This window comes from Perca fluviatilis, chromosome 23 (genome assembly GCF_010015445.1).
Source record: "Perca fluviatilis chromosome 23, GENO_Pfluv_1.0, whole genome shotgun sequence".
In the NCBI taxonomy this organism is placed as follows: domain Eukaryota; kingdom Metazoa; phylum Chordata; class Actinopteri; order Perciformes; family Percidae; genus Perca; species Perca fluviatilis.
The window spans coordinates 23,285,104-23,299,728 of record NC_053134.1 but is presented as its reverse complement, the minus strand read 5'-3'; the positions used below and the strand labels follow the sequence as shown (position 1 = coordinate 23,299,728).

General features: G+C 41.1%; 1 protein-coding gene across 2 annotated transcripts; it reads right to left on the bottom strand.

Annotated features, from left to right (window-relative positions):
* Positions 1-410: 410 nt before the first annotated feature.
* ccdc107 (coiled-coil domain containing 107) lies at positions 411-10,151 on the bottom strand. 2 transcript variants are annotated; one of them, XM_039791645.1, is made up of 6 exons: positions 9,788-10,151; positions 7,360-7,574; positions 6,807-6,876; positions 6,580-6,670; positions 4,463-4,572; positions 411-1,026 (listed from the first exon to the last, which is right to left on the bottom strand). In XM_039791645.1, exons 1-6 carry the CDS (start codon positions 9,927-9,929, stop codon positions 614-616), a joined length of 1,041 nt encoding a protein of 346 aa, XP_039647579.1. In that variant the 5' UTR covers positions 9,930-10,151; the 3' UTR covers positions 411-613. The 2 variants fall into 2 exon arrangements, with proteins under 2 accessions (XP_039647579.1, XP_039647578.1); XM_039791644.1 differs by having other exon boundaries at positions 412-1,026; positions 7,360-7,577; positions 9,788-10,150.
* Positions 10,152-14,625: the final 4,474 nt, after the last annotated feature.

The window sequence follows — 14,625 nt, the reverse complement described above, 5'->3', positions numbered from 1 at the left end:
GCAACAGGAAAACAGAGCCCTATGTACACCACCGGTCAAAAGTTTGGGGTCACTTAGAAATTTCCATTCCACTCCATTACAGACAGAATACCAGCTGAGATCAGTCGCATTGTTTTTTTAATCATGGCAGCAGTTTTCAGATTACATTGTGTGCTTACATAATTGCAAAAGGGTTGTCGACTGCTGTAGAAAGAAGTGGCTGATCTTTAATGCAATATCTACATTGCCCATTATCAGCAACCATTCATCCAATGTCCAAAAGGCACATTCTGTTTACTAATCGGAGATCATTTTTAAAAAACTAACTGAGAAAACATTGGAGAACCCTTTTGCAATTATATAAACACATAATGTAATCTGAAAACTGCTGCCCTGTTTAAAAAAACAATGCAACTGATCTCAGCTGGTATTCCGTCTATAATGGAGTGGAATGGAAATTTCTAAGTGACCCCAAACTTTTGACCGGTAGTGTGTGCGTTTGCTGTTAGGGAGCTTTCCTTAGGAGGTTATAGTTTCTTATGAGTACAATATATGTTTTTGGTGAATATGTAGACAGCCTTTTCAGGTAATAAATATTAATAATAATCTGTCACATTTCTGTCCTGCGGTGAGTTTAGTCGGGCCTGTTGCGTCGCCTGAGGCCGGGCGCGCGCTGTTCAGCTCCGACCTCCTCAATGTTTGACTCATATGAGTCCTCTAGTGAAGGCATGAGCTCAGAGCCCTCCAACCCTTCTTCCTCTTCTTCTTCTTCTTCTTCTTCTTCTTTACCGTCCTCCTCCTCCGCTTCCTCCGCCTTCCCTTCTTCCTCTGTTCCCCCGTCTGATTCCTCTGGTATGAGCTGCTTCATCTCTTCACCCTCCGTTGCGGCTTCATCTTTAGCTTCCAAATGCTTCTGGTAGACTTTTTCTGACGCCTCTGCTGCGCCTTGAGAGGCCCGCTTGTCCACCAGGGAAGCTTTGGCTGCCGAGGTGTCGTTGGCTTCCAGTTTCTCTATGAGGTCCTCAAGGTTACGCTCGCAGGATGCCTCTGGAAGACAAGTGATAGAGTACAGGTCATTCTAACCATCCTCAAGAGTTTTTTTTATGCCTGGCTTTTGTAGCGTCTGGCCTTAATTTCTTTGTGTCCGAGAACGTACGACTTGCAACATCAAAGATGAAGATGACACAGTAACCACAATATTTAAGACCATTCAACAAAATAGTAACAAAATAGACAACCATCCATAAACATATGTATAAATGACAACACCATAAGCCCATCATACATGTCTCTCCCCTAGGAGCCCTCCAGAAAGTTAAAAAAAGAAATGTACTCTCCCCATTTTCTAGTATTGACATCCAATCTGGCAAACCGTTTATATGACATCTCTTCCAACGCCGCCACCCTAGCCATCTCACAAGCCCACTCCTGGATAGACAGCACCCCTTCATTCTTCCATCCTCTTAAAATAATCTGTCTGGCTATCATCAAACTAGTCTGGATCCAGCTTCTTATGCGTTTATCCATCCCGTTTAGGACTGACCCATCTCCCAGAACAAATCATCTTGGGCTGAATGGAACCTGGGTCCCTGCGACATAGGTTATCATGTATCCCGGTCCAAAAATCCTGGACATTATCACAGGACCATAGGACATGAAGTAATTGGCCGTCCTCTGTCTTACATTTCCGTATCCGGCTATTCTTTGAGACTGGGATTTTTCTGTATCTAAAAACCAGCTTTTACTAGAGGATTTACGCAATGTTATTGATTATCAACAGAATATGTCGTTCACTTTACAAAAGCTCACATAATAAATTTACACATCACTAATTTTATCAGCACAACGGTATAAAGATATACTCTTCTGCTATGGGATTCTCTTTTATTATCAGAAATAATGTTCACTGAGTCTTTTCAGTCACTTCTATTCTGCTGTTTTTCCACTTTTGTTAAAGGTTCAGTAGCTAACTTTTGTATATAAAAAAAAATAACAATAATATGTTATTAATCTGCTCCTAGTGCTCCTGATGGCGTTTCAAAGTTTCCACCACGGCCAAAGATTAACAACCAATCAGAGCAGAGGAGTCTCTAGCACAGTGTCACTCGTGAACTGCAATTAAAATGTCAAACCACATGTTCTGTTTAGCTGTTAAATGACAAGGGACCGCCCACCGGCCGACCTGCTGAAGCAAACATTCTCATTTTACAGCTTAACAGTAACTAAAATAGGTTTCTGAAAACATCGGAGTACAGAAATAGATGACGCAGTCACAGAATCGTGATTAATATTTGATCAGCCCTGCCTAGTTTGACAGTTTGAGCTTTTCACAGATTGATCTGATTCATGTAGTACGGTCAGGATATAGTGAAATAACTTTTTATCATATTTGTTCAAAGTTACCGACTGTAGCTCTCAGTTACAGTCAATAAAACTTAACACTTCCTTGGGGATACCAGGAATGGGGAGGGGTCCTATTAGTCTGGATAAAGGGAAGTACATTTCCAGGATAAAGCCTGACATCCACACGCCTTCAATATGGGAATACGGGAAACAATAACAAATCTGAGCTATCAAACTACACACTGTGAATGGCAAGTTTGGAAGAACATTTGTTCTTGGTTTAAAGAAAAGCAAACAACTCAAGAGTTTTTTTTTTCTCCTATCCCAGAATGTATGTGTGGTGTAGCCAGCTCTATCTCCACAGCGCTGTGGAGATAGAGCTGGCTATGGGAGACTAATGTCCTATGAACTGCTAGACAGCTTTTAATGTGAAACATCATGCAGGCAGGGTTAAGCTTAATTGAGATAGATTAATGGCAGAGTAAAATGGCAACATGGAAGAAAAACAGGAAACAATCAGGGAATGGAAAGACACCGCATTTCTGTTCAAATTAACTCAAAGCAGCAGAGTGGGAGGACTCGGTTACTGTAATGATATAATCAGTGCAGTGGAACATTGTGTACATAATACTAAATTCATCAATAGAAATTCATGGAGGAAATGTGGAGCTTGTACTAAACCAAATCAACAGCCAATTAAAACAGGAAGAAAACAGGGAGGCTTCTTACTTAAAGATGGTGAGATGTACTTAGAAATCTGGGGAACAGAGGCCTGTTTCTAATGGCTGGTTTTGAAACTCAGCAGCAGCTGGCTGTGAGGCTGAAGGTGTGATAGTAAAATCAGCAGCTGGTGTGTCTGTTGCAGTGAAAAGCTGCAGATTCTGATAGGAAACCGCAAAAAAAAAAAAAAAAGAAAGCACCGCAGCACACGTCATACTTCTATTATACGAACAAACGACAGCTTGTTCGTATAATAGAAGTTGTATCTACAATAGTAGCGCCCGTCTGATTTTTATCAGCTGATAGAAGCGTATCACAAAGAGATTAGTATGCCTGTCTTATTAGTAACAAGAAATTGTTCCACAGAAATGCCAAAGATGTGTCGGCAGTCATTTAGAAACTGTGTTACCATCACATACGCCACCAGAGAGCACGGACATGTTCATATTGCAAGTGTAAAATGTGCAGCATAGCCGGTTCTTTAAATAAAAAAACTATGTTAACTAACGTTTTTCATATATAAGCTATAAGATACAGTATATCTTTGTCTTATGTTTTTTATTGTATCTTTTCTTCAAAAATCCCTTTTGAATTAATGTCTTTTGCATGTATCAATATCCCTCCCTGCTGTATAATATTGTCACATTATGTCGCCGCTCATCAATATTGAGGTAAAAAGTGTAGAATGAGAACTTGCATCCAACCAGTCATCAGACACTGCTACAAGGTTTTGTTCTGATCTTTGTGCAAATTAGACTTCGACCACATTTGTAAATGTAAAATCAGATGCAAAACACTTTTCTTTTTGTTTGTTTTTTTAGAGATGTGTCTCAATGTGGCTGCTCAATTTGAATTTGAAATTTGGTTTATCACAACAAAACACACACAGCTGATGGCACACCAACACACTTTGCGTGCACGGCTGTATTTTCAATTGTCTATCTAGCCTGCATTTTGCTGCTTTGGGTCTTTGGGAAAAGTGCAGTTACAACATCATCAGTTAACATACTGCATTATACATGCTAACATTTTGACCAGTGTAGGAAACTTTTCAGAATCACTGTCTAATAAATTGGGGGCATTTACAAAATTTGGTTGGCACTTTTAAAAAATAGTAATGAGTGTATAAAGTTTTTTTTTTATGTGAAATGAGCCCCGTTTAAAATGCATACAGTAATCCCCACCTTGTGTCAATATGAGTAAAAAGGTTTATTTTTTTATACATTTGTTTTTCAAAATCTTGGGGGCAATTTCTGCTCCTCAGTCACCTTTTTGGGGGTATTTTGTCCCCCCCCCATTTCTTTCTGACACTGATTGTGACTAAAGGTTTGTGATGCCTGAGCTCACTAGTCCCACCGGTTTACTAGTCCTAATTCCTAAAGTCCTGCAGCACCAAGTCAAAGAGAGTTGATCAGCCCACCGTTGATGTTGAGGGGTGGACAGTCCATTCCTCTCTTCTTCATCAGGTGCCGGATGGTCTGGAGTTGAGACATGATCTCGTTCTTTTGATCCTGGGCCACCGACTTCACACTGAAGAGAATCCGGGAGTGAAAACAAAATGTATCTCAGAGGAGCTGCTCTGAGCAGGTAGTAAAACATTGCATCACTGCAAACATTTCCATCTGATGCCAAGTAATAATGTTATCCAATTAATAAGCTCATTTAATGAATAGCATTCTTAAGACACAGGAGCCCTAGGCTTGCCGCGGTAGTCTGTGTTACGTGCTGTTCGGACATACACCGAAGTTATCTTGCCGTTGTTTTGCTATTCTTTTCTTTTTTTAAGATTATTTTTGGGGCATTTTTAAGCCTTTATTGATGGGACAGCTGAAGAAATGAAAGGGGAGAAAGTAGGGGGGGGAATGACATGCAGCAAAGGGCCGCAGGTCGGAATCGAACCCGGGCCCGCTGCATCGAGGAGTAAACCTCTATATAATACAGCCCATTTCCGCGATAGGCAATTGGAAGTGCTTTCCAAACAAAAAAAAATAAACACCAAAAGCATCAAGACAAAGTGCAAAAGAAACTCACTTCAAAAAAGGACATTTACTATCAAAACCAGTAAAAGGAATGTAGGCGTTGCTGCTTGTCAAAGTGACTATATGTAACTTTTGAATGTTACTGAAAACTTTTCATCTGATAATCATGAATGACCTGTAACAGCAAACGAGACTAACAGTGAAAAGAACACTATTTTTATATAGTTTTTATTAATGCCTCTGCCCGGTCCCATTTTTCCCCGTGAAGCCACAGAATGATTTGCGGCAGGTAGACGGCGCTACAGTCACACATTGTGACGGGTCACAGATTTCGGTGTAACAACAGAAAAGCCTGTGTCAGCATATGCCAGCGGAGCCAGGTAAAAGAAAGCAGGAGATTTCTTTATATAGGCCTAACTGTATTTTAATGTTATTTTAGAAGTTATCTGCTGTAGTTATGGCTGATACTGGGGCAGGCCCGTCACAGCACAGAAGGAAATTAAAAACAGAACAACTAAAAGCTAAAAGAAAGTGAGACAACGGGCGATAACGCAAGTCACACTCGGTCGGGCTTTCAACAGATGGAGATAATTACGGGATTGTAAATCATTCAAAAACGTCCCCGAACTGGCCCTCAGGTATTGCAGTCCTTCCAGAAAAACGTAGAGCTTTTTTGTCAATGTTGCGGGCAAAAATCCTTGATTATGCGGCACGTTTTCTTAAAAAATGCAATGGAATATGCGGGATATTTATGCAATTTTATGCGATGACATTGCAAAAATTGCAGAACTTGAAAACTGCAGTTTGATGAAAAAGAGAAAAAAAGTGATTCCCACAACACCCTGCTTTTCTGATGTTCACGTCGCGTAATTACGTCACTTCATAACGTTCCCGTGGCAACGGGGGAAAATGGCTGCTCGTGTGAAGTAAACGCAACATTTTTCAACTTTCTGCTAAGATAAATGAAAATGTGGGGATTATGAAATCATGCAAGCCCCGCATATTTTGCGCGGAAATCTGCAATTTATGCGGCGAAAGTGCGGCGTATTTGAAAAAAATGCGGCCCCGGCATAAAAATGCGGACTTTGGCTGATTATGCATTGAATTATGCAATCACATAATCACGTTTTTCTGGAGGGACTGGTATGTAATAGGTCTATTTCATTCATAAAATAACTTAATGCGCGATGTGGTTGTACGCCAGTAGCCGACATTAAATGACCTCCCCCTTTTATTTAGCGCGGACGTTTTTAATTCCTTTTAGTCCGTGTTGGCCTACTATTTTCTTATTTTTCTATATCTGTCTATTCTGTGCAATGCTCCATTTTTTCTACACTCTCAGTAGAAAAGTTGTCACTTTTAAAAAGTCTGTCTCAAACATTGAAAACAGTAGAAAATATCATTTCTGAAGCCTGCCAGTGACCTCCTTTACACTGCAGGCCTGCTAAAAGGAAACGGACAGGGGCGTAAAGTGGAGATCAGGTTTCAGAACCACAACGGAGCACAAGGCGTGGTGGAGACCAACGCGCACGAAAACTAACAATGGTCCTCCCTTTACCAGTTAGTGAGCGGGTCCAGCTGTGTGAGGATGGAGTTGAGCATTCTCTCCGTCTGCGCTAGCCTCTGCTCCAGCTCGTTCAACTGGTTCTCTGCACAAAACACATACACACAAGAGAATAGAAACCTTATCTCGGAAGTTATTCCCCACTCCCTCGCGGTAACTAAATACATGTTTGACCAAAGAAAACACAGGTATGCAAAACCATAGTGCAGCACAATACACACCTGCTTCCACTGATTTTTTGGCTCCTTTTGCAAATTTGGCCTTCTGTGCCTGGTCATCTGTAGACTTGATCTGCGAGTTGAAAAGAATGATGCGATACAGATTTGGTTTTTGATTTGAAATAATCTTAATGGCATTTGGTGTTGCAGGTAGGGCTGGGAATCGGGTACCAATACCAATACCGCGACTTCCTGAACAATACTTTTTTTTGATACTAATTTTATGAAATTCATTTTAACAAAAAGAAATTACACTACGGCAAAAATATTTTTATTTTTTAGCTCCTACTATGCGTGAGCCCCCGTCTCTGTGTGTAATGTAGATTTTCCTGCGTGTCTCTACAACGTGTAACATTAGACAGCCAATCACAGACAATTATTAGATCTTGGTAGAAGCACGCTGCATGCTTATTGGCTCACTGACGCTGATGGGATTTATCCTTACGTATTGAAATTTGGTCTTGAATGACGAGGCATTTTAAAATACCTAAATCTAAGGGGGCAATTGGGTCGGTGCCTAAAAATGATCAAACTTAATACCCAGCCCTTCACTTACCTTCAGAAACTTGTAGGCTGCAAACACTCCAACTCCGATGGCGTAGAGAGGCATCAGTGTGAACACGTAGCCCTTGTTGTTGTTGGTTTTGAACTTGTCACTCTTCAGCTCCTGCTCCATCAGCTTCTTCATCTGCAGCATGTTCTCGGGGGTCTGAGGCGTACCGGGGGCGTTGGCGATGGGCTGACCTCTCACTGCGCCCGGGCCCAGACCTGCTGCTACAAACACAACCGGAGGACAAACAGGGGGACAGATGGTGAGGCTTCTGTGGAAGAAATTAGGTCTGACAGTCAGTCAGTGAGTGAGTGAGTGAGTGAGTGAGTGAGTGAGAGAGAGAGAGATGTGTGTGTGTGTGTGTGTGTGTGTGTGTGGTTTCATTAAACCGCATACAAATTTAAAACAGGCTTACTTCAGGAAGTCAGGCTTGTTTTCAGGAGATTTCTTTTCTAAAAAGGGGTTTAAAAAGGAACATGCCAACTTATTGGGACTTTGTCTTATTCACCGTATCCCCCAGAGTTAGATAAGTCCATAAATACCCATACGCCTTCATCTCAGTGCGTGTTGTAACTCTGTCTGACGCACCCACCGCTAGCCTAGCTTAGCACAGATCATGGAGGTAACCGGCTCCATCTAGCCTAGCTTAGCACAGATCCTCCATCTAGCCTACTGCTCCCAATAAGTGACAAAATAACGCCAACATGTTCCTATTTACATGTTGTGATTTGTATAGTCACAGCGTGTACAAATAACAAGGTCACATGACACACAGCCATCTTCTAACCGTATACAAACTGGGAACTATATTCTCAGAAAGGCGAAGCACTGCTACTTCTGCTACTTGGGCGGAGTGATATGCTCGAAGAACTCCACGCGAACTCTCTGCTCCTCACCACGGGGCTTCTCAGGTGCTGCGAGCAAATCACTCCGCCCAAGTAGCAGACGTACGTCACTATATCCTGCTGGTTGTAAATGTGTTTAATTGAGATTTAAGGTGAGCTCAGAGAAACAGCAGATTCATGTGGAAACAGACTTCTAGTATCAAACTCTGCACATACATCACTCTGCAAAGTGAAGCTCCAGGTGATGGAACAATGAACTAAACACATTTTCGAGTGGAGGAGGTGTTTTAAACTCTGAGCTCAATGTCAGCTTTACAAAACCCTTCTAAAAGTGGTGACAGCAGCTGCTCCTTAAGTCAATAATTTGTGTAGGTATTAGTTATGGGAATGCCTTTCTTATTCGTTACCAATTTAAGAGACTCAAAGTACATATCTATTTAAATTAAGAACATTTAAAACATGAGATTGACTTAGAACATTTAGCTTTGTGAATATGGAACTTGCCTAATAAAATAAAAAAAGATTTACAATAGTACACAAGTTCCTATCTACACATTCAAAGTAGGTGATGACAACGTCAACTGTGATTGCATGTGTAGTTTTAGAAATTATGAAATTCTCAAAGTCCTTCCAGAATGTAATACAGAATGAACAACCATAACAAAAAAGAGGAGTTAAAGATTCTTGTTCTGTCTTACAAAAAGGTGCATTGTTATCAACAAGCATGAGCTACAGATAAAATATACAAAACATTAAGCATGCGTCCTCTGGTTAGCTCAGCTGTCAGTATTGTGGAAGCAGTCCAAACCAAGATAAAAACCATCTCATCTTAATGCTGATTTACACCTTATGGACAGTCTAGGGCTGGGCAATATGGAGAAAATCAAATATCACGATATTTTTTACCAAATACTTTGATATCGATATTGTGGCGATATTGTAGCGTCGACAATTGCTGCTTTCCCAAAATATTTACACAATGAGATTTGTGATAAATAATCAAAAGTAATGTGGATATCATGACTAAGAGGGTAAAGGCAAATAATAGAACAGTTACAACAGTCTAGTGGATTCAGAAAATGACATCACTTTACTGAAATGCAGCATTTAAAACCAGGAAAAGACAACAATTGTGTCATATCACGATATTACAATATCCAAAATGTAAGACGATATCTAGTCTCATATCACGATATCGATATAATAGCGATATATTGCCCAGCCCTAATGGACACAGATGAGAATGTGTGTAGACACTGACTTCACTGTACTAAGGTTTCATCAATTGCAATGTACAATGGTGTTTACAAAAACACTGTACCGTTAAATGACTTTATTGGACTCTATGGCGCTGAATGTCGGTGCACAATCACACGTTGTGGTGTGGTACAAAATCTCTTCAGTTCTGACCAGACAATCTGCCTGTAGTCTTCTGGCATGACCTTTAATTTGGGAAACCTTGTCAGCGCACGCAATAGCTAATGCTATAAAGTGGAGAGCCTAGTGCGCTAGGCTAAATCACTATAGCAATAAGTACCCAGGAGCCTTGCTGTGTCCTCTCCTTCTGCGACGACAGGGAGCTCTCCTACCTTTTCGGGTGTAGCGAGGGTCAAACCTAGTTTCCTTCGCCCCGGTCCCGCCGCCGACGCCAAACATCCTGGGCAGCACGACGAACGTGAAAAGCACAGCCGTGAAAGCCATGGCGACTTGTTGGGATGTTGACAAAACCATCCTCTCGCGAACACACAAAAACGGCACGAGACAGCCGCCGAAGAGGAAGCAACGCCAAGCCGCAAAGAGATGGGGCTAGAGAGACGAGAGACAGGGAGGAGACGGTGGGCATACAGGCTAACATACAGTATCTGAGACTTAAAGACTCAGGCTGTTCTGCCCCAAAACAGCTGCGCTCTGATCCGCTGCAATAACATGACCACGACTTCCGGGAAGGGCGTTTTCAGAATAAAAGCGTCTGAAAACACTAAAAAATACTTGTTACTTGAAATGGATTGAGTTTAAACTGCTTGTGAGTGGATTTTTTTTAGAAGCTTTTTAACCAAGCTATTGATAATTGTGAACTCTTATATACAATAAGAAAATACGTGTAGTCAAGTGAAACGTACTGTATTTCTAGCACATTTAAAACAATGTTAGCTGACCAAAGTGCTTTACAACAGAATAAAAGTTCAACAGAATACAACTAAATAATTTATCACATTTACATATAACACGGGGGGGCAAGGAGGAAGAGGCATTCCCCCCACAGACAGAGAAGCTAAATATTTTATATACTAATTAAGTGAAATAACAATTACTAACAATAGATGTGCAAGGGCTGTGAGAGCTTGTTTAAAATATTGTGTATTGCTGCAGAGGGCAGAGGAACCAACATGCAATTGCTGGAATAAGTTGGAGCCTTGAGAGTTTTCCGGAAGCAATGGGTGCTGTTGATGTCCTCTAATGTTTTAAGTTGTGGTGGTTGAGTGGTTATGATCACACTGGTGCAATATGAGTACCATGTTGTTTTGAAACATTCAGTTTTCAGTGGCACACTAGTAAAAGTTAACAAGGAGCTGTCGAGGGAGCCTGCATTCATTCTTCTGAGGAAGTAAAGTCTTTGCTGCAAGGCAGCTGTGTTAAAATACCACGTAGAAGTCCACGTAGACTTCCAAACACAGTTTGTTTGGAAGTAATGACGCAGATCTTTATGCCCTCTTCTGTGATGGTCTTAATACCAGCTACATGTGGCTGGTATGCATTTCAGACTTAGCGTTATACCAAAAAAAGATAAATATAATCCTGTTTTGCTTGCCTGGGACTATACATTGTGGAATTCAGTTCAATGGCTAAACAAAAGTGACATTTACTTGGGTCTTTATGTTAATGCGCTGAGAGAGTGTGTACTGGTTGATTTGACACACACCTGAAGGGGTAGCAATAACAAATCACACAGGGCCTGATTTACTAACACTAGCGCAGTTTGCGCTGCGTCCGTTTATGCGAGTTAGGTAATAGCGCACGCTATGCTTCAACATTTTGCGTAGTATTTATCAACCCTGACACCCATCAGGCAATCAGCGTCTTTCTCCGCCCAATATACCGTAGATTGCGCTGTAGCAAAGCGGTACATGTGCTATGATACGGCTGAGTGCAGACTGCAATATCCCCACTGCTGATGCTATGACTGTTTGAAATGATCCTGATGCCAATATATTTGTAATGTAGCGAGGAGTTTAATAAACTGCTGGAATGGGATGTGAACGCTGAGTGGGAGATGTAATTTCATCTTTGATTTCTTCCAGTAACTCTAATATTGCATGGCTGCTTGATCTGTAACGCTAAATGATGTGGTGTTCACTGACAAAGTGTGATCCTTGTGTTTAAAAATATTGTCAGCCTCGCCTATGTCTTCGTCTTGCTCAAATTACTGTTGCCATTTCACCAGCGGCATAAAGGTCTACAAGGAAACTCGATTGCGGCTGGTGTAACCCTGCTTTTAAAAGGCGGAGAATTTCCCCCGCAGAATAGAGGCGCGCTCTTACTGACAGTCTTTGTAAATACCACGGAATATATAATTAGGCGCACTTTGCGCTTATCCTCCCACCTTTTTGGGTGGAACTCCCACTTTTCCCACGACCCTCTCACGAACGCATATTGAAAGCGCAAAATTGTCTCTCCTCGTTCATGTGGCAGACAATCTGCGATTTTACCCAAGTGCGCCCTGTTTGTAAATAGCCCGCATCGGTTACGTCCGTCTTTGCGACCAATTAGCGCCTGGAAACAGGCGCAAACGGCTTGATAAATCTAGCCCACAATACCTAAATTGCCTGTAAACCACTTACATGCTGCTGTTGTTATGCAACCTATACCCTACAGTATAAAAATACACATATAATGGAACTCTTAACTTTATTATATCACCAATTAATCTGATCTTTTAGCGGGTGTGATGATTAGATACAGAACACGTTTTAAACCAATTTCAGCAAATAAAAATGTGGGGGCTTTTATTTTGAATGCTACGTACCCATACTTCCGGGACTACTGGATTGACGTCTTCTCTGGTGGTAACCCATAGATATATACACTATGGAGGTAACCATATAGTAACCACAGCAAGGAACAAGCGCGACTGCCCCCTGTATGGAGTTATATTCCTATCTTTAATCAAGAGCGCATTCTTTCAATTTGAGAGCATTTCTCACTGATATTACGTTCAGATTTTGTAATAATTTCCCTCAAAACCTTGCTCTCACACTCAAATAGTCACTGCTCGCGCTTGGATTTGCTCTGCTTGTGCTCAAAGTTTGTGCTCGCGCTTGGATTTTCTCTGCTTGTGCTCAAAGTTTGTGCTCGCGCTTGGATTTGCTCTGCTTGCACTCAAACTTTCTGCTTGGACTCAGATATGTTGTTGTTTGGACAGATTTCCTGCTCTCAGCTTTGAACCTTCTCCTCGCACTCAGGCTGATTCTGCTCACTTGCAAAGTTTCTGCTCTCGGATTTCTCCTGCGCGCTTGGATTTTTGTGTGTTATAACCCTATCAAAAGTCAACAACCAATAGAATGCCAGCTGTAGTGTTGACCAATGAAATGATCCCAACCCCGTTGAGGGTGCGTTCACTTTACTTTAGAACGTCTGTTGAGGGCGGCTGCACTGTAACCTGACTGTAACCAAGTTTATATATCCCCGCGCCGTTTATAGCTTTATTATAAGTATATGTCAACAATGTGCACAGAATGGTCGACGCACTTTCACCTGCACCCGTCAGGAAACGGGAGAAAGCTTTGAAGTGGGACGTATGAAGTTATGTCCACAACTACGAGGGTGAGTAACATAACTTAAGCACCTAGCTAGCTAGCTAGCATATGGCCTAGCTTGATGTCCAGAAACAAATAGAGGTGGTTTAATGTACCTAAACAATGATCAATGATTACCAAATTTCTCTCTCATATTGCTCCTCATAACCACTGAAAACTGTCAAAAAATGTAACCCAAAGTCCAATTATTATGGACGCGTTATGTGACTGATAACTGATTGATATCTGATTGATCATTGTTTAGGTACATTAAGTTACCACGTTAAGCTTTTTCACGTTAAGCGTTAGAATGTCCCGGCTGCTGTTGAGGGAAACTGTAGTCTATAACTTCCTGAGCGACTGATCGTCCATTTTTGCCCCCTTTACATAATAAATATGGCTATGAAATGGAACATGAAATACATAAATGAGGCAATACATATATAGGCATTAGTCATTATAGTTCAATAGCCTAAATACATATGTTTTACTTATATTTATTTCCGGGGACTTTTATTTATTCCGTCTATTTATATGCACGTTATATTCAAAGGAAGTTTAGTTATCTCACAGGCTCAGACTAAAAGCAGCAGCAAGCCTGCCTGACATCAGTGCATAGCATATCACTGCAAAGTAAATCAAATATGAATAAATCCACGGCGCGGTAGATTCCCAGGTCAGCTAGAGCGGATAACGCAGCTCTGCAGACGGACCAGAGTCAGTCAGCACCGGGGAGCGGACCGCGGGGACCAAGCTCACAGGGTTGGTAGCTAGCTGCTAGCTAGCTGCAGCAGCTAATATTAGAATATTAGACCCAGCACCGGAGGTCTGATCCCCATGATTTAAAACGAAAATCAAATAACCATTTGTTTTTTAATACCTGTTTATGAAATGAAAATCAAATGAACGAAAAAGTACACGGACCCAGTCTGTTAAGTACAATTTCACCACTAATAAAACAGATCTAGAGATGATATGCTTTATTTGCAACTTAAATGTAATTTTTTTAATTAATACAAAGCAAACTGAGCAGAAAGAACAAGTATTTTGTTGGTTTGTTTCTCTTCTTCCAGGTGTGACTTAAGTACCCGTTGAGCTGCATCACAGCTGCACTATGTGCATGGACCTGTGCCAGTCAGAACATCACTCACCTGTGTGCAGAGGACAGGCGCAGTAGCACAAACCAAGAAGGTTGGCAAGTCTGATAATAATGCAATTGTAAAAATAATAATAATATAATAGTAAAATCATGTTACATACACTTATGTTTCTTGCTTAAATTCACAGGGTGCACAACCGGGGCCTTGGGAGAGAAAAATACTGATGTCCACAAAACCAAATCAGAGAAGGTAAGGTAAGATAGTAATGATGTTAAAGCAAGCTATGTACACCTAATATAATACGTGTTGATGTCTATGAATCTGTCTTTAATAGGAGCATACTATACAAAGACAACAGTGGAGAGTTCCTGGATTGGTCTGTCCTCAAAGTGCCAGAGATCTACAAGGACTTCACCCTTTTCTGCACCATCAGCGTATAATCAAAGTGATAAAAGAGAGAACAAATTATTGTTTTCTCTGTTGACATGAATAGGTGCCTGTAATGTCTGTCCATATATTCAATCAATTCAATAA

What these genes read in the sequence shown, in the direction of transcription:
- ccdc107 (XM_039791644.1), bottom strand. Translation starts at nt 9,929, where the DNA reads ATGGTTTTGTCAACATCCCAACAAGTCGCCATGGCTTTCACGGCTGTG. An exon ending in CCCTCGCTACACCCGAAAAG is followed by an intron (nt 7,578 to 9,787) that starts GTAGGAGAGCTC and finishes TTGTGTTTGTAG; the next exon opens with CAGCAGGTCTGGGCCCGGGC. An exon ending in CTGGACCCGCTCACTAACTG is followed by an intron (nt 4,573 to 6,579) that starts GTAAAGGGAGGA and finishes GATTCTCTTCAG; the next exon opens with TGTGAAGTCGGTGGCCCAGG.